This window comes from Octodon degus, unplaced genomic scaffold, assembly GCF_000260255.1.
Source record: "Octodon degus isolate 3935 unplaced genomic scaffold, OctDeg1.0 scaffold00140, whole genome shotgun sequence".
Lineage (NCBI taxonomy): Eukaryota > Metazoa > Chordata > Mammalia > Rodentia > Octodontidae > Octodon > Octodon degus.
The window spans coordinates 4,669,543-4,694,584 of record NW_004524716.1 but is presented as its reverse complement, the minus strand read 5'-3'; the positions used below and the strand labels follow the sequence as shown (position 1 = coordinate 4,694,584).

Genomic DNA, 25,042 nt, shown 5'->3' with positions numbered 1-25,042 from the left:
CGCAATATTGATTATGAGTAAAGCTTTTCTTTGACCAGCAGTAAATAAGTACTGTAATATAAGGAAAGAATGAAGTAATATGATTCTCTACATATTAGACTTGGGTAAGTGAGACCCTTAAGTGCCTGACAGAAGCAACCTCTGAGACCAAGGATTTTTCTTTTTTGGGGGAGGGGGGCAGTACCGGGGATTGAACTCAGGACCTTGGACCTTCCAGGCAAGCGCCTATTCTAGTGAGCTATCTCCTCAGCCCTGAATTATATTCCTGGCCTTAGGCTATCTCCCTGGCCCCAAGGATTCTTCTATGTTTAGCTCTACAAATATCTTTCAGGTAGACAGCTTTTAACCAAAAAGACTTACCCCTTCTTCAGTATGTCTTTTTGGCAAGGCAAAAGGAGTTTTGTTTTATGTTTGTGGTCTAGGGTCTTAATGTAGCCTCTGAACTTTAGAAACATGGATTTCCTGTTTATATTAACATTCCCACATAGGTTATGTTTATTCATACATGCAGCAAATACCACAACAGAAGATTGGAAATGTGATATTATGGAATAATAGTTTTAAAAATGAATTGACTGATAGTGACATTTTTGGTTTATATAACCTTGTTGCAAGGATGTTGTTCCAATTATACAAAAGAATATACTTTAATCACCTGGTCTTTTTTTTTTTTTTTTGGTACCAAGAATCATATTCGGGACCTCACACTTCATACTTGCCAGGCAGGCAATATGCCACTGAGCTATATCCTGGCCCTCCTACTCATTTCTTACTCAAAGAGATAATCTGTCTTAGCATCGATCTTTTCTGATTATTTGACATCTTACAAAATAGTATTTGGATGGCTTTGGTTCTCATAAAGCTCAACCCATATTATAGATTCACTGGTCTGAGATTTTTACAGTCCTCTGTTTACTATTTCTGTAAGACCCCTAATCTATATCTCTCCTTTTCCCTCAAAAAAAGGAAATTATTCAATCTCTTATTTATTCACACCCTTCAGACAAGAAGGTGTGCCATTCAACCTAGTGACAGACAGAATGCTCTGAATGAAGGCCCTGTTCTGAAAAGAGCAAAAAGATGATCAATGTGTTATGAAATTTGAGAGAGGGAAGAGTTAGAATCTAGGTAAGAGATTGCCAGGGCCAGAACATGGAGGACTTCCTCTGTCTTCAGTGAGAGTTTGCATTTTATTTGAAGTGTAGCAAAAAAAAAAATCCCAGCACTCAGGGCAGCTAAGGCAGGATGAGCTCAGGTTCCATCCCAGCCTTAGTGACTTAGTAAATTAGCAGCTTGCTGAGTTAGGATTCTGTCTCAAATGAAAAAGTGGGGGCCTGGGAATGTATGTAGCTCAATGCGGAGGCCTTGGGTTCAATCCCAGTATCTCAAAAAGGAAAAGTTCAGAGAGTTATGAAAACAGAAACAGTGATCTGGTTTACATTTTAGATCTCTAGCTACTGTAATGAGGTGTGGGGGAAAAGACCAACATGGATGCAGGGAAGGACTGTGGCTGCAGCCTAGAGAGAGTGTGTCTTCAGCATGTGTGTCCCGAACCAGCGGGTCAGTCAACGAAGGTCACCTGGGAGAGGAGCGGGGAATTGAGGAGGGGACAAAGGACAGGAGGTGCGAGAAATGGAGACAAGACAGGATTCTGATCAAGTCTCGTGTATTTAGGGGAGGTGCTGGGTATATATATAGTGGAGGCATAGGGAAAGGACGTGGGCGGGTAAAAGGCACGAGTAACTAGGCAACCGGGCTATGACAGGAAGTCCCACCTCCGGGGCATAGCAGGAGACTTATGGGAAATAGGTGGGGTGAGAACTAGGCACCAGCTCAGCAGAGGTAGGGGAGGAGGAAGTCAGGTAATGACGCTGATGCATCAAGAGAATTTTACAGGTCAGAGGCACTCAGGTGACCATTAAGGGCTATATAGCACGGAGTCATAATGTGGCAGATTCACAGGATTTAGAAAAAGACTCACTTGCAATAGTATTGGAGGCCCGGAGTTATTGTGCCTCCCACACATACGCACAGCCCTGGGTTCCATCCCAGCAGGCTCGGAAGAAGGTGCTGTGGATCCAGGTGGAGAGCCGTGAACTGTGTTCTGGAGGTCCAAGTGGCAGAATTGCTGATGGATTGGATCTAGGTACAGAAGTGAGAAGGAGAAATCAAGGATGTCTTCTAGATTTGAAGAACTTCCACCACTGAATAACACCATTATTTTCTAAGACTGGTAAAAGTAGGGAAGAGGAAGCATTGTGGGAATTCTGCTGTATAAAATTTGAGGTGCTTGTTTGAAATTTCCAAATATATAGATGACTGAGTTTGATGAGCTTGGCACTTGGTAGAGGTAGGTCGAGGATGATGCTAGCCAAGTGTAGTGGCACGTGCCTATAATCTCAATAGTCTGGAAGTCTGAAGCAGGAGGATCACAAGTTTGAACCCAGCCAGAGTAATTTAGTACTTAGCAAGAAGCTGTCTCAAAAAAAAAAAAAAAAAAAAAAAGGCAGGGGGTGTAGCGCAGTATGATGGTCCTAGGGTCAACCCCTAGTACTGCAAATAGAGGAGGTTTATTTTTCTGACTTTTGGTGCCGAGGACCGAATCCAGGGCTTCCAGCTTGCCAAATCCCCAGCCTCAGTACTCCAAACACAATAATAATAATTTGGTGATAACTTTTTAGTATTCTTTTTGGTTTTCCTTCTTAGTAGTTAGATGGTTTAAAGGTCACTAGTTTTTATACTTAAGTGGACATCTAACAGTTATTTTTTTTTTTTGTAGGCAAAGTCATTAACAAAGATTTGCGACATTACCTGAGCCTTCAGTTTCAAAAAGGATCAATTGACCACAAACTGCAGCAAGTAATCAGAGATAATCTCTACCTAAGAACCATTCCATGTAAGTATCTGTTAAAATAAAATTAACAAGACAGAAATATTCTTGTTAACTAAGACTCTAGAAATAATCCAGTCATGCAAGTTATAAGACTTAACTTTGGGATAAGAATGAAATAAAAATTGGATAAAAAGAAAAGGAGAAGAATTTTCATAGGACTTTTAAGTGTTTGGATTTTAAAAGAAAAGTCAGAAGATTTTATATTGTGACTTTCTGTATCTTGTTAACTAGGTTTTGTTCCTACAAATTGATTTCTAAAGCCTATGCAGTAACTTTTAAGCTCTTAATGCCTATTACACTGAAACAAATTTTTTAAAAACTTTATTAGCTTTAAAATCTTCCCTTTTAATGAGAAAAAGGGAAGAAAAGAAAAAGGTACATGTTGCTTCTTTGTTGTAATCTATTTGGAATTTTTTATAGCTATTAGTTTTAATATTTTTCTGATTATAAAAAGATTCTGATTATTACTGCATTGGTGTATTTTTGATTTATATAAAGTATATAAACATTAGTTTATATAACAAGAAATATATACTTACATTTTGACTTTGATGAGTACATGTATAAGGGCATGTAGGGACTTCTGTGCTTTCCTCTTCAAAATATTTCGAACTCCCTCTGGGTACTAGCTTTCATAATTCTTTATTCTTTTTTTTTTTCTCAGTTTTATGCAAGTTCTTATCACAGGGTTTCCTAATTATGCTTTTAAAATACCTACCCCTCTGCATTTCTTTTATCCTTCCTTGCTTGTCCTCCCTCTGTCCCTCCCTTCCTCTCTTCCTCTCTTCCTTCTTCCTTCTTCCTTCTTCCTTCTCTCCCTTCCTTTGTCCTTTTCCTTTCGTCTTTTCTTTTTCTTTTGTTTTTGTTTTGAAAAAGTAACCTAGTATAAGAGCAAATAGCTAGATAAAATTGAGTTCAAAATCTTGACTGTAGCATCTTGGTAGTAGCTTTACTTGGGCAAGTCAGTGTTGCTATGCCTCAGAATCCCCACAAAATAAGAATAGCAGCCTCACCTTTTATACTTGTAACTGAGAGCATGTGTACTTGGCTTAGAGCAGGCGCCCACACATGCTTTGTCCTCCTCCTCCATCCTAACTGGTCATCCTGTCTCTCTTTGTTATCTCAGTTTAGCCTGTTTTTTTGTTTGTTTTGATTTTTTGAGACAGGGCCTCACTATGTAATGCAGGCTGGCCTTGAACTCACTATATAGCCCAGGCTGGCCTCGAGTTCACAGCAGTTCTCCTGCCTCAGCCTCCCAAGTCTGGGATTACGGGTATGTGCCAACATTCTTAGCTAGCCCATCTTTAAAGTGCACATCTCATTCTTGTTTCTCTCTACTTTATCCTTCAAAGGCTCCCATAGATTCCTTAGCAAGCTATAAGATATTCTTCTGTTTTTAAATGACACCTTCTCTATGATTTCTTTACGTAAATCCAGCTTGTCAGATTTGAGCTGTCTTTTAAATTTGTGTTTGCCTGATGTGCCACTTAATTTTTAATGCCAATTTGCCTGGAATAAGACACCCCCAGAGAGATGCTTGGATGGTGGGGATGTGTACTCTTCAGTGGATTGCCCCAGCGCTGTGCACAGTGGACTGTGCTGTTGGAGGTGGGCCCAGGTGGAGGCAGGGCACAGGGTGTGCCCTGTGAAGGTGTCGCTCTTGCCAGCCTTCTGGGCACCATGAAGGCATGGCCTTGCCTAATCACAGCTTCCTGCTGTGGTGTTTCTGCCCAGGAGACCATGACCCTGGGCTGAGATGTCCAAAGCTGTGAGCCAAATTAAACTGAGCTGAACCTCCATCATGTTTCAGGAGTTGAGTGTTTGCTGTAGAGTCTGGCAAGCTGACCCGTACTCCTGAGGTATCATTGTCCATCCTTTTATTCTTGATGTTTCTGGATCTGTTTGTTTTATAGACAGTTTTAGACTTCACACAGTAGCCAATCTTAAACTTTCCTCTTCTTTTTTTGAAACAAGAGTGTAGTCTAGTCTGGCCTTGAAACTACAGACCTATTTTTTCAGCTTCCTAAGTACTGCCATTACAGGATGCCCCGCAGCGCCTGCCTGGGAACTTTGTTAATGTGTTCATTGACTTTAGCTTGAGTTGTACCGTTTTTGTATCTTGCCATATGTAAGCCTTTTTCTTGGTAGAGTCAGTGTTTATCTTTCTAAGGAAGGTTTATATCTTTATTCTAATGGTTAGCTTTCAAGTGATGTATAATATTTTTTATTCTTCCTCCATTATTTTGTTTTTATCCTTACTGCGAACAATACTAAAATTATTGGGTCATCTCTTTTTCCTCTGTCTCTCTGTCATCATCTGACTTAAGGAATATCTTTTTACTCCTAAAAAGTAAAGGTAATTAATACGCTCATTCTGTGTTCTCTGTGCTCTCCCCATTCTTACCCTGATTTTTAATAGTTGAGTTAAATCTGTATTTGCAAAACAAACAGCCTTTAATTACATTACTATACTGTCTCCTTTGTAATCATTTGTTTATTATTTTGTGAATAAATACAAATCTCAGCACAAATTCCCATATTATTTTCTTTCTTCCTTCCTTTTTTTTTTTTTTCCAGAACCAGGGATTGAACTCAGGCCCTTGTGCTTGCCAGTCAAGCGCTTATTCTACTGAGCCATCTCCCCAGCCCCTCATATTATTTCTTAAGTATTATGGTTGTCTAAAGCTTGTTTTCTGCTAGATTTCTCTGGAAAAGTTCACAGGATCATCTTATCAGTTTTTCTGTGGTCTTTATACTTTGATGTTTATTTGGACAGATAGTAAATTTTGGGCTGTTTTCTTGACCATCTTATTAGTCTAATTGTTTTCTAACATGAAGCACTCACTGCTCTTAGAAGAGATAAAAGTGTAATAGCAATTTCATTTTTACTTCTTGTATTTTGTCTCCATGTAGTATCTGTGGATAACATTTTTAGTTTCACAGTTCTATAGAATTCCCTCTTTCCTGGTTAAAACAATGAAATAAAAAGGATACATGTTTAAGACCTGTCTCTTTTTACTGCCCTGTGTCACTTTTACTTGGACCTTTTTAGTTTTATTTAGTGTCCTAGTGGCCTAGTTCCTCCTTAGTGTGAAAGTTTGGCCTGGAAAAGATCTATAGTTTATTTAGTTTTCATTTATAGAGTCCAACTAGCTGCATCCCCTTTAGATCTTAATGGGGCTTTATAACTTACAAACCAAAATGTACAAATCTCCATTGTGTGTCTAGAAGCAATGATATATTTGTTGTAATTATCACACTGATCTCTAGAGAATCATTCCTCACTAAAAGATTGCAGATCTCCTTGGAGAAAATTCTGACCCCTGGCTTGGGACAAGGAAAATATAAATGAACTTGAAATACCTAAGTATACCGTAAAATATCCAAATACTTAAGAAATTACAAGAACATATTAGAATACACAGAAGTCAACTTGAAGGGAAGCTTGCCAATAAAAATCTAAGATAATTTGAGCAGCAAGATAAAAGAAAAAGCCAGACATTTCTGTCATTTGAGATACATCAATTGAGGCTATGCTCCCTGACAGAAAAAAGAAGACTACACATAAGAAGTCCTATGGTTTTCTCCATCTACTACCTGGAGACACTTTCTGGACCCTCTGCAAAAGATGGGTGTCCCTAGGGCTCTGTCCACTTAGGCTGATGAGGACTCAGAAGTCTTCTGGAGTCATGTAGACCCCAGAATTGTCTCTTTGTCTGGCCTTGTGGATTCTGGTCCTACACATTCTCAGCCTGGCCTGCAGCAATGGTGAAGTCTTTTCAGATTGCTGGAGCTGGACGAGAGTAGTGCATATGAGCACACAGCAGCGTAAACTAACCAAACTGAGGCACAAAGAGAAGAGACTTGAAAAGTGAACTTCTTTGGTTACAACCAATTAAGAGGAGGGAGGTTTTTATTTCTGCCAGGAAGGACTGCCACTGGATTTATCCTTATCTTGAGTAACCGGAAGCTAGACAAGAGCTAGCTAGTACCTGTTTCCAGACACTGACACACAGGCAGGACAGGACTGGGCCCGGTCCGTGCTGGCCTACCGCACAGAATCAAGCCAAAGTGGGGGGGGCAAAAAATATTTGGAGAATATTGGTAGGTGAGATTTTTCTACATTTAGTGAAAACTATAAATCTGCAAATGAAGAAGCTCAGAAGAACCCAAACAAAAAAACCCCATAAAGCTACATTAAGGCATATTATAATTTAAATACTGAAATCCATCAAGAGAAAATGTAAATGCCAGAGAGGAATAAAGAATTATATTACCTGCAAGGGAGTAAAGGGTTACGGAAGACTTAGCAATTGAAGCAGTATCATCTAGAGTACTTCAAATGACATCTTTTAAACGGTGGAAGAAAAAAAGAAAATGCCACCTAGATTTAAATCTTTTTTTTTTTTTTTCCTTTTGGAAACAGGATCTTGCTGTGGAGTTCAGGCTGGCCTTAAACTCACTTTGTAGCCCAGGCTGGTCTTGAGCTCACAAGGATCCTCCTGTCTCTGCCTCCCTAGGACTAGGATTACAGGCATGTGCCACCACACCCAGCAGAACCAGATTTCTGTAGACAAAATAGGCTATCTCTTAGAAATGACCGGAAAGGATTTTTTTTTCAGACACAAATAGGTATAGGACTTTTTAAGTAGCAGAAATACTACTTAAGAAATAATAAAGGAAATTCTGCAAGTAAAGGGAAGGAAGACAAGAGCCATAAAATGAAAAGGAAAATAGATACCTTCATAATCATAGCTCAATATTTCAACAGTGCCTTTCTTTTTTAATTTTTAAATTACCATTATTATTATTACCATTACTATTATTATTATTTGGTATCAGATCAAACTCAGCACTTATGCCACTGAGCTATCTTCATGGCTATACACACACACACACACACACACACACACACACACACACATCTCACTATGCAGCCCGGACTAGTAGCCATCCTTCTGTGTCAGCCTCCCCAGCACCAGGATTACAGGCCACACTGCCACTCCCAGTTTCGGTGGCCAATTATGGGGCCGAAACGACATGTGATACTGGGGATCAAACCAGGGCCTTTTGCTTGCCAGCAGGTATTTAGACTGTTGAGCTATCTCCTCAGACCCCTGTTCTTATTTTATTTATTATTATTATTTGTATTTTAGGGAAGGGTCTGCAGGGTGTTCAGGGCCTCACTACTAGGTCAGACCCTGGACTCGTAGTGATCTGCCTGTTTACAACCTCCCAAGAGCTGGGATTACAGGCAGGTGCCACCACACCCAGTCTCAGTTGCCATCTCAGCGCGCCCCAGGGGCGGAGCTGGAATGGCAGGCCCCAGGGATTGAAGCCCCAGCCTTTGGCCAGCCGTTTTATTTTTTAAAGAGTATACAAAATGGTAAAACAAAACAGAAAACATTAGAAAAAGGATACAGGATTTCACTAAACAAAATAATAGGAATTCAACAATAGTTGTTTTATTGCATAATGTTAACTTCAAATTAGTTGTTTTGATTACCTGATAAGTTTAGATTACAAGATAAGAAATTAAAAAGGGAAAGAAAGAAATTTAAGTATTCTCCTTTTAATAGACCAGGAGAAATCAGCAGTACAATTATCCAAGCTATCTACATATGTACGTATCTTTTTCTCTTCTTTCTTTTGTCCTTTTCCTCATCTCATTTTCCCCTTCCCATTGAATAGATTCTTTCCCTTGCACAATATCTATTGTACCATTCAGATTTTATTTACTCTTTCAGGTTACACTAACAAGACAATACAATATTTGTACATGCAGGTCTGATTTATTTCACTTGAGAGTATGGTCTCTAGTTGTATCCATTTACCTATAAAATCCTTGAGTTTGTCTTTTTTATAGCTGAGTAATACTTCATTATATAAAAACACCACATCATTTTTATCCCATCCTCAGTTGCTGGGTCCCAGTTGTTTCCAAGATTTAGCTGTGACAAATTGCACGGCTATAAACATGGGTGCACATAAATCACTGCGGTATGATGTTTTTAATTCTTTTGGAAAAATATCCAGAATGGGAATAATTGGCTTGAATAGGACCTCCACTCTTAGCTTTTTGAGGAAACGCCATACTCAGTTCCATAGTAGTTGTACCAGCCAGCACTCCCATCAACAGTGGAGAAGGCTCCCTTTTCCCCACAGCCCCTCCAGCATTTGTTTTTGGTTGACTACTTGATGATAGCCATTTTTTTCTGAGGTAAACATTATCTTTCCTATTTAGTTTTAAAATTAAGCAAAAAATAGATAAGTAGAAAACTTAAACAGAACTTTCAGCCAACATTAGCTAAGTGCTATTAATTGGAACATGCTACCCAACAACAGGAGAATACGTACTTTTTTATAATATACATGGAACATTTTCATATGTAGTATTATGGAGTATAAAACAAAACTCAGTAAGTATAAGAAAAATTAAATAATACAAAATTTATTTTCTGACTAGAATACAGTTAAATGAGATAATTAGCAAAACCATATGTGGAAAACCTTTAAATATTTAGAAATTAAATCACATATTTCTAAATAACCTGTGTATCAGGAAAATGTAGCTAGACAGAGTTTTGTTTTTTTTTTTATTTTTTTATTTTTGGCGGAATCGGGGATTGAACTCAAGCCCTTGTGCTTGCCAGGGAAGTGCTTATTCCACTGAGCCATCTCCCCGGCCCCTAGACAGTGTTTAAATGGAAATTATATTAGAAAATAATAAGGCTCTCAAGTCAGTGATACAAACTTTTACCTTAACAGTCTAAAGCAGGAAGAGCAGAGTAAGGCAAAATTGAGCAGGAAGGAAGTAAAGATAACGGCCAAATCAGTGAAGTACAAAATAGAGAAACATCAGTGAAACCCAAAGCTGATTCTTTGAGATCATTGAAATTTACAGACTTCAAAAAAAATTTGCAGATGCCTACTCAAACTGCTCAGGATTTTTTTTTCAAAAGAGAGAAAATAGAAATTAATAATAGCAGTAATGAAAGAGAATGCATAACTAAAACTCTTACAGGTATTAAGTGGATAATAAGGAATATTCTGAACAGCTTTATGCCACCAAACTCAGCAACTCAGATTAAATGAACACGTTTCTTATTAGCACATGTTTGCAGTACACAGTGTGTGCGCTCCTGGGTGGAGGTGGTGCGTACATATGGCACACCCACTTTCTTTCTTCATTCCTCTCCCTCCCCTCCTCCCCCATCTCTTTGAACCCCTTCCCATTTGAAAAAGATCTATCTCTGTATATCTCCATAATAGGAAAGATCCTGATATCTTTTATTTTGCCCATTTATATTTTGGGTTTCTCATATAAGAGAAATATGTGATATTTAGGCTTGTGTGTCTGATTAACATTATGGTCTCAAGGTGTATAGATTTTCTTACAAAACAGATTTCTTGGAAGACAAAGTACTACCAGTGCTTACTCAAGAAGAAATAAGTGATCTATTAAAGAAGTTGAATTTATTGTTTGCAGCTTTCCCACAAAAAACTGTTGTGAATATTTAAGAAATAATATTAATTCTACACAAACTCTTCTAGAAAATAGAGAGCTCACTTCTTAATTCATTCTGGGAATTGAGTATCGTTCTAATTCTAAAACCAGAAAAAAAAAACTTCAAAAGAATAATTTTGGACCCAAAACTCCATGAGCAGGGACATTACTTTGATAATTTTCACCCCTTTCAATCTCTTAGGAAGGATTGAAAATGCTTAGAAATATTTTGGCAAGTCAATAGATACCAGTATATAAATGGATAATACATTATGAACAAATGGGACTTGCCCCATAAATGCAAGGTTGGTGGGGCTGGGGCAGTAGCTTGGAGGTCCAAACACCTGCCTGGCAAGTATAAGGACCCAGGTTCGATCCCCAGTACCGCATGCCCTGCAAACCCCAGAACCCTGGTGTAGTGGTACATGCCTAGAATCCCAGTGCTGGGGAGGCGGAGACAGGAGGATCACTGTGAGTCCAAGTTATGTAGTGAGACCCTGTACCAAATAAATAAATTTTAAAAATTAAAAAATGCAAGGTTGGTGTGCCATTTGAAAATTAATGTTGTTAAAATACATTTTTAAAAATTAATATTGTAAATGGCTAGAGGAAAAAACTGTAATCATCTTAGATGAAAAGAAGTTTTAACCAAATTTAATTCCCATGTCTTCCATTCATGATAGTCTGTCAGCAAACGAGTCTGCCATTTACTGCTTATTGCCCCTTGCCTTCAAATCTATTCTTTTTCTTTTCTTTTTTTTTCTTTTTTTTTTTTTTTAAGTATAAGGTCTACAAGGTCTCACCACGTATTTCAGACTTGTAGTGATCCACCCGTGTTCAGCCTCCAAAGAGCCGAGATCACAGGCCTGTGCCACTTTGCTAGTCTCATTCGCTGTCTCAGCATGCCCCAGGGACGGACAGCACTGCATGCGGATCGAATCCCGGCCGCTATGTCTGCCTAAGCAGTCGCTTTAATCCGCTGAGCTATTTGGCCGGCCCCAAATCTATTAGTTTTTGGTTGCTTGTGCACTCCTGGAGCATTTGTCTCTTGCCCACTAGTACAATGTTATGCGTTGTCGGTAGAGGGCGCAGGAAGGATATTGGGAAAGAAGGCCCTTCTAGGTCTGATTGCAGCATGCCTTTCTTTCTGTTCCTGCCTTGGGAAAAGATACTGAGGTTTCGGCAGTACCCTAGCAGTCCGCCTCCCAGTGGTGAGTTTGGTGGCACACATGCAGGAGGCAGTTAGCTTCTCTGCAACCAGCGTAGCGCCTCATGTGGATGCCATCACGACTTTCTCCGGTAGACCTGCTAACTTCCTAGATATCAACAGTCCCTCCCAACAGCTTTCCGTAGGGTTTCTGGTAAGCGTGGCCACTGTTCCAAATACTTTTCTATTAAATTCAAAACATTCACTTATCCACCACTACCACCACCACCACGGGCAGCTTGCTGGTGAATTCCATCAGTTCCCAACCAGTTAGTTCTCAGCCTGCCAGCCTTGACCCACAAGCAGCCAACCCAGCAGGATTCCTCATCAGCCGGTGGACTGTAAACATGCTTTCTGAGCCCAGATTTTGACAGGGTGCCTCCCTTCCAAGTTTGTTCACCACTTTGTTATCTCCCTCAATGCTATGGTGTTTTTTGTTGTTGTTGTTGTTGTTTGTTTGTTTGTTTGTTTGTGGTACTGGGGATTGAACTCAGGACCCTGCGCTTGCCAGGCAAGTACTTATCCTACTGAGCTATCTCCCCGGCCCTGCAGTGGTATTTTTAAAGTCATCTTTTCTCATTGTTAAAGTTCTCTTTTATTTACAGTTAGTTCCCTGTACTTAATAATTCTTTAAACATTCCCTGTTCAGATTACATAGGATTTCCCTCTCCTATCTGCATTCTGACTGACACAGACTTGGTGAGGATAGTGATCACAGGAGACAGATCTTCTTAGAGGGAGTTTTGAGGTTGGTTTTGGTTGTGTTTTGGCCTTGAGCCTCGGACTGAATTTGTTGCAGTGAGCAGAAGGGTGCTTGCAAGTCATGACAAGCCACGGCATCCCAGTTTACTCACGCTGTCACCTGTGCTTGACTGAAGACATGCCGAGAGCCCAGCTGACTGCTGTGCTCGGCTGCTGGACAGTAGTGCGGGCTGCGCATGTGCGCGGTGGTGTGGGCTGTCTTGCAACAAGAAAAAGAGCAAGGTGAAATCAAGTGGTTTGTTAGTATTATAGAAGAGTAAGATTTTTTTTTTCACTTTTTCAATAGTTTATACAGATCAGTGGGTCTCATTTTGTCAGATTCATACATGGACGTAACATACCTGGATGATTTTCACCTTTCATCACCCTTTTCCTGCCATCCCTAGTTTCACAATTTTATGGGAGGGAAGATCAGTGCATATTTTTTTCCAATAGCAAGATTTTAATGACGTTTTAAAATTATCTCTACCTGACACAGACATCTGATAACAGACATCTTTAAAGGAAATATTAGCACAAAATAAATGCCAAATGAATATCATTTACATTTTTGAAAGATAATGATAAACATGTTTGGTACTTGAATTTTTCACTTCTAAAATAAAATTTTAATGCACAAAAAGCATCAATGGCATCATCTCATGGTGTCTTTGGTGACAAATATTCCAGACATAGAAAAAGTTGCTGTCATTTTGCATTGACATTCATAAGTTGCTAAGCATGTATCTGAAAGCATCTTCATATTAGACATTAGGATGTATATTGCATCCTACAACATTATCATCATCGTCTCCTCCTCTTCCTCCTTCTCCTCTTCCTCATCCTCCTTCTCTTCTTCTTTCTCCTCCTCCTTCTTCTTCTGTGAGTTTGGTTGTCTCAGGGTCTCACTGTGCAGCTTGGACTCTTAGTGATCCTCCTGCCTTCAGCCTTTCCAGCGCTGGGATTACAGACATGTGTCAGTACACGCCGACTCTGTGGCCGCCTCAGCCCACCCTGGAGCCAGGACTGTTGTGGCATGTGGTGCCGGGGATCAAAGCCTGTCCCTGCCCTTGCCTAAGCAGGCGTTTCAGTCCACTGAGCTATTTACCAGCCCCTTGTGTTCTTTTTAAGAATAAAAATATTTTGGATGTTTCTTTTAAAATTTGGTTTTGCCTTGAAATCTACATTGCTTTTACTTCAAGTTTTAGATCAGTTTCTAATTTCACATTGGAGTGTTCTACATTTTCTTCTCTTCAAAATATTTTTTCTGTTAAAGTGTTCAGAAAGTATGAAGCTTACAGCAAATACTTGAACGGTGGGAAATGCCAGAGAATGTTATTGGATAGTATTGAGAAATCTAACAGCATTGCATGAGTCATGTGTTGAAACTGCCAATTTAAGGACTTATTTAACCTCCCAAACCTGTTATTTCTTGAAACACTACTCACAGGATTTATATAAAGTATAATATGCATATAATCTTATTCATGTTGTTTTTATAAGAAAGACCCAACATTAACTGATAGGGGCGTACACACACACTTCAAACATGGCAACAGTTGTTAGTAAAACTAACAATATAGTGTGACTACTGCTCTCCCCCGTGCTTCTGTCCTGGGTCCTGGAAACATCAGCCTTGACTTGATACTCCTGTTCAGTGTTGCCTGCTCTTTTCTTGCTTCCAGTTGATACAGGTTGATTCTTTTAATACAGTAACATAAATAGGTTAAATTGCTAAAATTTAATTCTCACATCTGAACTATACATTAATTAGTTTTTGCTCCTTTTTTACTGCTAACTGATTTTTCTTAGGGCTTTGAAAAAATAAGTTTTCCCTAGGAAACTCAAGAAGGGAATTCCTATGTGGAAGCAGTAACATAAACCAAGTGCAGCACTTACATATTGTTGGTGGGAATGCAAAGTGGTACAATAATTTGACATTTTCCCATAAAATTAAATATATATCTCCCAGGTGATCCACCAATTTCTACTCACAGGTTTTAACTCAGTAAAAGAATAGGACACATGTTGGGGCACAAAAGAGGTCTTAACAAGTTTAAGATTTAAATTATATACAGTAATCATTCTAACCAAAAATGAATAAAACTGAAATTATTAACTGAAAGAAAACAGAAAAGTCTTCAAATATGTGAAAATTAAATAAAATATTCTTAAATACCAGTGTGTTAAAGGAGAATTCACAGGGGATTTAGAAAACATCTTGAGACAAGTGAAAATGCAGATGCATCATAGTAAATCGTATGGAGTGCAGTGTACACAGTCCTAAAAGGGAGGTTGACAGCAGACAACTTTTATATTAAAAAAAGAAAAAAATCTCAAATATACAGCCTAACTTTACATCTCAAGAAACTAGAAAAAGAATAAGCTTAATCCCAAAATGAGTAGAAGGAAGGAAAGAATAAGATTAGCACAGAAGTCAAGCGGAAGACCCTTTTATGGGCCACTGGACTCTTAGAATATTTTGCTGAGTTTACACACCTATAATATTCAAATAACGGAACTTAACCAAAAAAAGGGCATACAGATGAATGTCCATTTTGTATCTAGTTACATTCTCTTAATGAGTAGAGCGATTTGTTCTAATGGTGTTTGTAAATAGGATATCAAGTCTGCATCTTGTACAGCAATTAACCACTAGGAAGAATGTTTGCAATGTGTTAATTATTGAAACTGTCCTACCAGTTTGGTTTGAAACTGTCTCATTGCTATTTGTTTCTCAATAAAATTAAAAAAGATTAGCACCGATTTAATTAGGGATCAACAAAACAATAGAAAAAATTAACATTAAGTGGGTTTTTTTAAAGATGAACAAAATTGACAGTAAGAACAAAGAATCCTCAGAAGTCTTAAATTACAAATGTAAGTGACTTTACAGATGCCGCAGAACAGTTATTCACTAACAAATTAGATAACCTAAAAGAAATAAGTTTCTATAAACATAAATCTACCAAGACTGAATCCTGAAAAACCTGAACGGACCTGTAACTGCTGGGGCAATAGAAACAGTAATGCAAACCTTACTAACCAAGCCAGGTAAAGTGACTCGCATCTGTAGCCCCAGCACTCAGGAGGCTGAGGCAGGAGGATCACCTGGAGTTTGAATTACAGAGCAAGACTCTTGTCTCAAAAGAAAAAAAGGGAGAGAGAGAGAGAGAGAGAGAGAGAGAGAGAGAGAGAGAGAGAGAGAGAGAGCCTTACTAACCGATGACTGACTAATACGTAATGTCTTCACCAGAGTATTCCTCCAAGGCCAAACATTTAACACCAGTCAATAACAGTCCATCAAAAACAGTTCCAAAGAGTAGGGAAGAGAAAGGGAAACTCAGACTCATTCCAATTCATTACCCTGATAACAAAATGAAGCACAAGTCAAGAAAACCACAAACTAACATCCCTGATGAATGCCGGCACAATAGTCTTAAACCAGATGCCAGCAGAACTGATTCAGTAGCACATTGAAAAGATTGTATATCTTCCCAGGAGGATTTATGTTGTAATGTAAGGTTAGTCCACCACACATGAATCAGTCAGTATACACATTAACATTGCAATTCATGCAGAAAAGCATTTGACAAAAATTAATATCATTGCATGATTAAAAAAAATCACTCAACAAGTGTTATAGAAACTACTTCAACATAATAAAAACGATATATAAAAAGACATAGCTAACATCATACTCCAGAGGGAACAACTCAAAGCTTTTCCTTTAATATTGGGCAATAAGGCAAGGGTATCTACATCTGCCACTGTTGCTACACAGTACTGGAAATCCTAGCTACGGTAATCAGACAAGAAAAAGAAATAGAAATCATCCCACCTGGAAAAGAAGAATTAAAATTATTTCCTTTCACTGGTGATATGACCTCATATGTCAAAAAGAAATTGGATCAACATAGGTAAATCTTAGAAGTATTGTGCTAAGTTATAGACCCCAGACATGACTACTAGAATCAGTATTATATTACTTCACTTAGGGGACTCTATTAGAGGCAAAACTATAATGACAGGAGATCAGTAGTTTTCATGGGAGATGAGACTGCATAGGGGCAGAGGAAAGTTTGGGTGGTGTGTTTGTTTCCAAAATTTATCAGTTGTACTATTAGATGTGGTGTTTTTTGTTGTAATTAAATATCTCATTGAACTGACCGAATTGATCTCCATAATTATTTCAAACCATCAACAATTAGAAAATGAAACTTTAGGGATTCAGTATGGTGAAAATAGAAATTCTCAATTTGTTTAACAAATTCAATCTAATTTCACTTTTCTTTCCCTTTTGTTTGCTTGATTGTGGTATTTATAGGAAGACTATGAACAGAAAAAAACAAATACATAAACTTATTATATTCTATATTAAGAGTTATGAAATGAGAATAATTAAAATGCTAAAATAATGGAATGAATGTAATAGCCTTGTAGCAGATACCTTCTCTTTTATAGATGTTTGTATAACAGAAAGCTGTGACTGATCAGACAGCTAGCAACTGACTTTAAAAATCCAGCTGAGGTGTCATGTGGAACAAAAGGAGATAGGGACTGTTAGCTCTCATTAGTTCCTCCCCTCCAAATCTTTTTTTCTTTTTTTCCATTTATGTCTTTGGTACGGGGTCTCACTATGCAGCTCAGACTCTTAGTGACCCTCCTGTTTTCAGCCTCCCCAGCTCTGGGGTTACAGATGTGCACCCCCACACCCAGACTTGATCCCAGCTCAGCGTGCCCCAGAGGTGGGGCCAGCATGCACACTGGGGACTTGGGATTGAACCGTGGGCCTGAGCTTGCCAAAGCAGGCGCTTAGTCCATGGAGCTATCTCACTGGCCCCTCCAAATCTATTATAGTGTACTTACTGCAGTCTTAGATGTGAAGGGCAAAGATGGGAAGGACTTCTAAATTAGACATAAAAAACTATTAACTATAAAGGAAACGATTAATAAAATTGACTACATTAATATTAGAACTTCTATTTTCAAAAGATGACTTTTTATTTAAAAAGGTGAAATTCAGACCACAACATGTCTGTTCTGCCGCAACCCTTTTTTTCTCTAAAGCAAATCATTCTATAGATGTTTGGTAAACAAAGAAACAGTGTCCTCTGAACCAAGGTTGCATTAGTTTTCAACACTGTCTTCCTCAGCAAACTGCCAGTAGAAGCAGATAAGCCGTAAATGAACACAGCTGACTGTTGCAGCTGAGGAATAGTATTCAGTGTGCCTCTTTCTTTTTTTTTTGGCGGAACCGGGGATTGAACTCAGGCTCTTGCGCTTGCCAGGGAAGCGCTTATTCCACTGAGCCTTCTCCCTGGCCCCCTAAGTGTGCCTCTTTCTGAGTTGGACCCTGTGCTTTGTGTTAGCCTTGTATGTCATATAGTTCACCTTGTTTTTACTCAGTAGCCTCAGTCCTTCTTTATAACCTTTCCTATGAAGTGATCTTTTCAATTTTAAAGGCAAAATACTTTATTTACAATATTATTTTATTAGAAATTTAACACATTTTAAACTATTAATATTTTTATTTAGACTTTATTTTGTTATTGTTCTGTTTACAAAGTTGCAGTAGGTTTTTTTTTTTTTGCAGTAGGTTTTTACAGGTCAACTATGACTTGTTTTCTTTGAAATGTATATTAGTTTTAGTGCATATAGAACATGCTATTTCAAGAAATTGTACTTTATGGAAGTATTCCACATGCAACACATATATGAACAATACTTCAATACTAAAAACTATTTCATCAATACTAAATTATTTCATATCTGTACAGTTGGGACAATAATATTTGGAATCTTTCAATCATAATTACCGCCTTTTTTCTTTCTTAGGGATAAAGTAATTATATATTTGTAATCTGTTAGTTCTATTTCATGATATATTACATAGAAAATGAAGAACTACAAATAAGTTAAAAGAAAGACAACTAGGCATGTTGGCACATGCCTGTAATACCTGCAATGTGGGAGGCTGAGGCAGGAGGATCTCAGGTTCGACCCCAGCCCAGAAAACTTAGCAAGACTCTTTAAGAAAATGGAGTGGGGGTGTTGTTAGGTGCTAGAGATGTAACTCAGTGAGAAGATTCTGGGCTCAAACTCCAGTAAAACACACACACACACCACCATCACTACCACAGAACTCAATAAAAAAGTAAAATTTTGAAAAGCCGTTTATTTCATAACAGATGAAATTTATGTGATTAATGTTTAGTCTGTTTTATGTTGTAAAAGGATATGCAAGACGGTAATTTTTTCCTTAGAAAGAGATATATTTTAGTTTATGGATTTGGAAGTACCAGAGCATGGAGCTAGCATCTATTCAGCTTGTGAATAAGGCTGTGTGACACAAGGGTAAGTGGGCATATGGACAAGATGCTCGTGTGCCAGAAAGCGAAGGAGCTGTCAGGCCCGTCCTGTAACAGTCCATTCATGATCGCTAAGCCACTCTTGCAGGAACTACTTTCCCCCCTTCATGTGGGTGGCCCTGTGACTTGGTTGCTTCATATAGGTCCCACCATCGCTCCTTACTGTTACATTCCAGACCAAAACTACATGAAGTAAAGACAAATCATATTCAACCCTGGAGCCCTAAATATATGGAAAAGAAAATTTAGAAAGAAAATCTCATAGGCATATATAAGGCATGATGGAAATGCATGGTGAATATTTAAAAAAACACATTGCCATCAATCCTCCTCCTCTTTTATATTTTTAGTTGTGCTATTGTGGCTGCCTCAGTCCTAATCTGTTCAACATGTTTACCTTCCATGGGCATTTTGACTTTAGGGAAAAACCAGAAGTGGCATGGCGCCAGTTCTGGTGAACAAGGTAGGTGAGGACACGGTGTAATATTTTTACAAGCTGCCTTTCCATTAGATGGTACTTGGCAGCAGCATTCACAGAATTTTTGGTCATGCTGCATAAGGGTACTCACAAAAGAGTACTTTAACACTACTTCAGAAAGAGGCAGGAATGATGGGCTGAGGGTTTGAAGTGAGGTAGGATATTTTCAGGGGGATTAATGGCAGTGTACCTTTTAACTGTAATTTTTAGTAAATATTTATGGTGGGGTTTGTTTATAGTTGTTGGTGGTTTGAGATAGGATCTCACTAATTCACTCTGGCCTTAAAATCACTATGTAGCCCAGGCTGGCCTCAGACTTGTGACAATCCTCCAGCTTCAACCTCCCGAGTGCTGAGATTACGGCATGTACTACCATCCCTGGCTCTCCATGTGTTTTGACTCTAGCTCATACCCAGTCAAGTAGCTTTATACATTCAACCTATTGGCAAAAGTTTCCGACCCTGTGTAGACCAGGGATAGATACTGCATAATTCCCTTGACTTAAAGGTACAAACCAGACAAAACTAATCTATGTTGCTTAGAAATACATTACAGCCATAAGAAGGGAAAGGAAATCATCCCATATATCAGGGTGGTAGTTACTGCTACAGATGAAAGGAACAAGAGGTTATGGTCCGAGATGCATAAGGACACTTCTGGGGTTCACTTAATATTCCTTGTCCTTACCTGGATATATTTGCTTGTTATTACTTGAATTTTAAGTATGTGTTTTACGTACTTTTCTGTATAATTCAGACTAAAACAGAAAGGGAGAATGACTACTCGTGTCAGTGTTCATAGGGCAGGTAGTGCGGTCGGTCGCTGAGCCTGGATCATCCAGTTAGGCAATTTGGAAAGCCTTTGATTGTAGGGGATTGTCTGTGAGAACGGCTGGAGATCTGGAGGAAGTGAGAGGGGAAGAATCAGAGGCCGCAGTGAACAGAACTCTTGGAGAAATTTCCATGTGAAAAGGAGAGCCATAGTAGTAAGTGAGGGAGTAGGTGCAGAAAGCTTTACATAACATATATAGTCAGGGGAATATAAAGATAAAGGAAAGCTGAACCTAGTAGGGTAGGGAAGAAAGAACTTTTTTTTTTCTTTTTGAGACAGGGTCTCACTGTGCAGTTCAGGCTAGCCTTGAGCTCACTTTGTAGCCCAGGCTGGCCTCGAGCTCACAGTGGTCCTTCTGCCAGATCCTGGGTGCTAAAATTACGGGTGCAGCTCAGAGTCATAGTGATCTTCCTGTTTTCAGCCTCCCCAGCACTGGGATTACAGGCATGCACCACCATGCTTGGACTCTAATGTTCATTTTATGGTACTATCCATAAGGATTGTGTTTATGTAGTCACTACATTTTATAGTAGTTTATTTAGATAGTACTTCATTTAGCCTTTGTTGCATATAAGACCACCTTAAATGCTTGCAAGGCATTGTAGTACATGCCTGTAATCCCAGCACTTGGTAGGCTGAGCCAGGAAGATTGCCCTGAGTTTCAGACCAGCCTGGGCTACATAGTGAGTTCAAGGCCAGCCTGAATTGCATTGTGAGACGCTGTCCCCAAACAATCAGTGGCTTAAAATAGTGATCCTTTGTCATTTCTTGAGCATCTCTGAGTTAGCTGGGCTCAGCTGGGCCAGCATCTGGCATCTCAGAAGCTGGAGGGGCTAAGTCATGGGTCTGGCACCATGGAGCTCTGTAATTGTTTAGTAACCTGGCCTGCGCTTCCTTTCAGCATGGCAGGAACAGTCCAGGGGAATGAAGATGGAACTCTGGATGTCTGAACTCGCACAATACCATGGCCTCATTAAATTAATCAGAGTCGGTCATAATCTAATTTAGACTTGGTAGTGAGGCCACAGGTGTTACCTCTTAATGGGATGAGGTGTGAAATATTATGACCATGTTTTCTCCAGCTATCATAGGCAGCTATAAATTATGTTAACCATAGAATGTATTTCCTGAAGTTAATTTTTATTTAATATGAAGCTAAAAGTTGTTAACTTAGGCAATTAAACAATGTAGTTTGGTCAGCATATGGGAAGCAAAAAATTAAAAATAAAATAACATGCTAAGAAAACTTAGTTTTTCCTATTTTGTGTCCTTTCTGATTTTTTTAAAAGTTCATTTTTAGAATAATTGGGTTAGGAAGTGAGGGGAAAAGTTCAGTACAGTCTTGTATAGATTGCTGGCCTAACCACTGTTATTTTAAATCACAATCATTGATGTATTATTATCAACTTTTATTCCTACATGCTATAAAGTATAATAGAAGGTAATGCTACTAAAAAATAGAAGCAATTAGGAGATTCTCATGAATTAATTTATAATGAAAATTGATGTTATATTGCTGGGCACTGTGCTGTTTCATTTAAAATTTTCCTTAACTTGAGAGATACATGTATTAAGTACTTGCAAGATCTTTCCAGCATGCAAGACATGCCAGTGAGAAAAAGGGAAGACTCTCTTAAGAAACTTTCTAAACCTAGACTTGAAGGATAAGTAGGAGTTAGTAAGAATGGGTAAGAGGACAGGAAGTCTTCTAAGGAAAGGATTCATTTATTGGAGCCAAGGAGTGTAAGGAACAGTAAGAGAATTAAGAAACATCTCTTTTGACTAAATCTTGGAATGTGGAAGGTGAGGCAAGAAAGGTGGTGGTGAGGTGGCCAGGGCCTGGGCTGCCAAGGGCCTTGTGACTGCATTGCAGAGTGTGGACCTTTTGCCGAGGATCTTAGGAAGCTCATAAGGAGTTTAGAGAGAGATTTTTTTTTTTTTAATTGTTGCTTTAGAAATGCTGCCAACCAATGGGCTGGGGAGATGGCTCAGTAGAATAAGTGTTTGCCTGGCAAGCTCAAGGGCCTGAGTTCAATCCCTGGTTCCACATACACACACACACACACACACACACACACACACACACACAAAATGCTGCCAGCCACAGTTTGGTGGGAGATATAGCTAGGGAGAGGCAAGGGCTGAGTCCAGCAGTGAAGTTAGTAGATAATAATGTGAATTGGGTGGGAATGATGAGAAGGGTTTTGAGGTAGAATCAGCTAGGTTTGTTGGCTACATGTGAAATGGAGGAAGAAGCTCAAGACTGACTGACTCTCAGCCCCACGTGGGGCGACCGAGCTGGGAATTGTCCTTGCACAGGACTTGCTGTCCTGTCTCAGGCTCCTAAAACCCTGTATCCTTTTTATATTGTGTAGCATTTGAAATGACATTGCAAATGGCAGTTCATAGCAACAATGGATTCTTATTTAATAAAAGTCAGTGAAATGTAGCAATATTGCCATACCCTGAATTTGTACCTTGGATCAGAAATCCCTTATTATAGAAAATTTTAATGATCTATTACTGTAGTCACTTTTATATAAGTTTACTTACTGCTTAGTTTTTTGGAATCTTTTAAAGACAGTAATATCTCAGAAGTACTATATGAATAGGTAATTTAAGCTTTTTATTCATTAGTGTGAAAAACTTCATAATTAACATTTGTCCAGGATTTAAAATAAAGTTCGCTTAAAAGAATGCATATAATGGTTTTTCCATCAAAAGATGAACAAAGAAAGTGGTTTTTATACATAGTGGTCTACTACTCTGCCATAAAGAAGGATAAACTTTAGTCAATTATAGGAAAATGGATGCATCTTGAGACCAGCAGTTAAGTGGAATAAATCAGACACAGGCTTATGTGCCATATAATTTCTCTTGTATGAGAAATCTCAATAAGACCAAAATAAAAAATAGATAATAGTAACAGGCTGATAGATCTTTTCAAAAGAGAAAGGGACAAAGAGATGGGAGATTAAAAAAGAAGAATTAAGATGTGTTATATTTCAACTCCTAATGATGAATGTAATCATTATGTACTGCAAACATGTCTTAATAAAAATACAAATTTTCTAAAAATTAAATTTAAAAATGTTTCTCTGTTTTCTTTCATGTTAGTAAGTAGATGTAAGTTTGCATTTGTGCTAGTAAAGGAAAATGTACATAGGATAATTACCTAAAAATGACGTCTGGGGGGCCTGATTAGCTCAGTTGTTTCAGCGCCTGCTTATGCAAATGTGGGCAGGCCCAGGATACCGCAGTTCCATCCCTAGACCTGCCCTTAGGACAGACTGAGCCAGCCAAAAAATAATGAAGTCTAGGGTTGAAGATGGAGTTAAGTGTTTGCCTAGTATGTGTAAGGCACATAGTTTAAAAAAAAAAAAAAAATCTGTCTTCTTTCAAACTGCATGCATATGTCAGCACATGAGATGGAACAGCAATGGGCTAGAAATACGGCTCAGTGGCACAGCACCAGCCTGGCAAGAATGAGATCCTGAGTTCAATTCCCAGTACCGAAAAAAGACAAAAAAGAAAAAAATTGAACTCCAAAAATATATGCAATTGTTTGTCAGTTATGCCATAATAAATTTGTAAAGAAAAACTAAAGTTTCTTATTGGTGTATTTAATTTTCCATTTTGATGTTAAATAATTGAGGTTTTAAAAGAATTAACTATTATGTCTTGGGAAGTTTAGTTATCTTTGGCACTAAAGTTATTTTGGGATTTTTGTAGTTTTGTATTTCATGCCTATTTGTAGATTTTATGAAAGTATATGTGTTCATTCTACATTTTATCCTACTGTCCGGTAATGTTAAATTGTCTATAGATTTTTCATTTTAGCAATATATTCAGTAGTCTGTGTCTCCCATGTGTTCTGTATAGGCTGAATTTTCTATTACTCTAAATATTTTGTCAGTTCGAAAGCACTTTACAACCTTTTTTTCTTTTTTCCTTAGGCACTACAAGGGCCCCCAGGGAAGGGGAAGTTCCAGGGGTGGACTATAATTTCATTTCTGTTGAACAGTTCAAAGCACTGGAAGAGAGTGGAGCACTATTAGAAAGTGGAACTTACGATGGTATGTCCCTGAACATTACTCACACCCAGAACACTATCCAGATGACTAGAATTACTGCAGGGGAAATTTGATCTGGAAAATACCATATTTGAATGAGTTCTTAGGATTTTCTTTTTGATTAGGAAATTTATTGTTTACTGACTAAAATGAGATTAAATAATAGCTCGAATTCTGCCACCTTACAAAGTTGGTTGTTAAGCATATACTAAAGTTTCAAACTAGCTAGTTTGCATATTTCGTAGTGAGTTACATTCATCATCTGAATTCAACAGGTCCGTGTTGATTGCTTTCTGTTTGTGGATGGGAATCCAAAATGCGTGCACTTTAAAGACCTGTATGTACATTGACTGTCTTGGAGAAAAAATATATAGGTTGGAGGAAAAAAGACCACAAAAACAGAATGATTGGTTTGCTTTTCATCTGTTTTTACTGCCCGCTTGATTCTAAAGGGTATAAATTGATGATCAATTTCAAGTCATTTCAAGAAGACTGTAGATTTCTATTTCTTCTCCTCATCTAATGTGCTTCTCACTGGCAGTTCATCCACTCCCGTAGCACTCCCTGCTTCCCATCATTGCTTTATCGTCCTGTTAGAATTCTGTTTCACATGCTCTGTGGTTGTGGGGATCCTGCCTCTCCTTTATAGCATGTGTGCTGCGGAAGTGAGCACAATCATGTCTTTCTGCCTTGATTTTATCTTTAGTGCCTAGAGCTAATTCATTAAATATCTAGCCTTGAATTCCACATATCTGCATATGAATATATTCTTTCCAAAGAGTTAATTTTTCATAATTTCTCTTTGCAGCAGCACCATGAGCTCGGCACAGTGGCATCATCATCAGTTCCTTCTTGCTTTTACATTTCACTTAAGAGCCAGCTGCTAGGTCTAGTCATTCTTCATCTGTGGCCGCTTCCACAGCACTCTCCTTTTCTGTCCC

General features: G+C 38.5%; 1 protein-coding gene across 1 annotated transcript in view; it reads left to right on the top strand.

Annotated features, from left to right (window-relative positions):
- The window catches only part of Magi3 (membrane associated guanylate kinase, WW and PDZ domain containing 3), a 253,253-nt gene that overhangs the window by 149,588 nt on the left and 78,623 nt on the right, over positions 1–25,042 (top strand). Inside the window, exons 2-3 of the mRNA XM_004641696.2 lie at positions 2,780–2,896; positions 23,985–24,104. Of these exons, the coding sequence (XP_004641753.1) occupies positions 2,780–2,896; positions 23,985–24,104 (237 nt within the window). The remainder of the gene's footprint in view (positions 1–2,779; positions 2,897–23,984; positions 24,105–25,042) is intronic.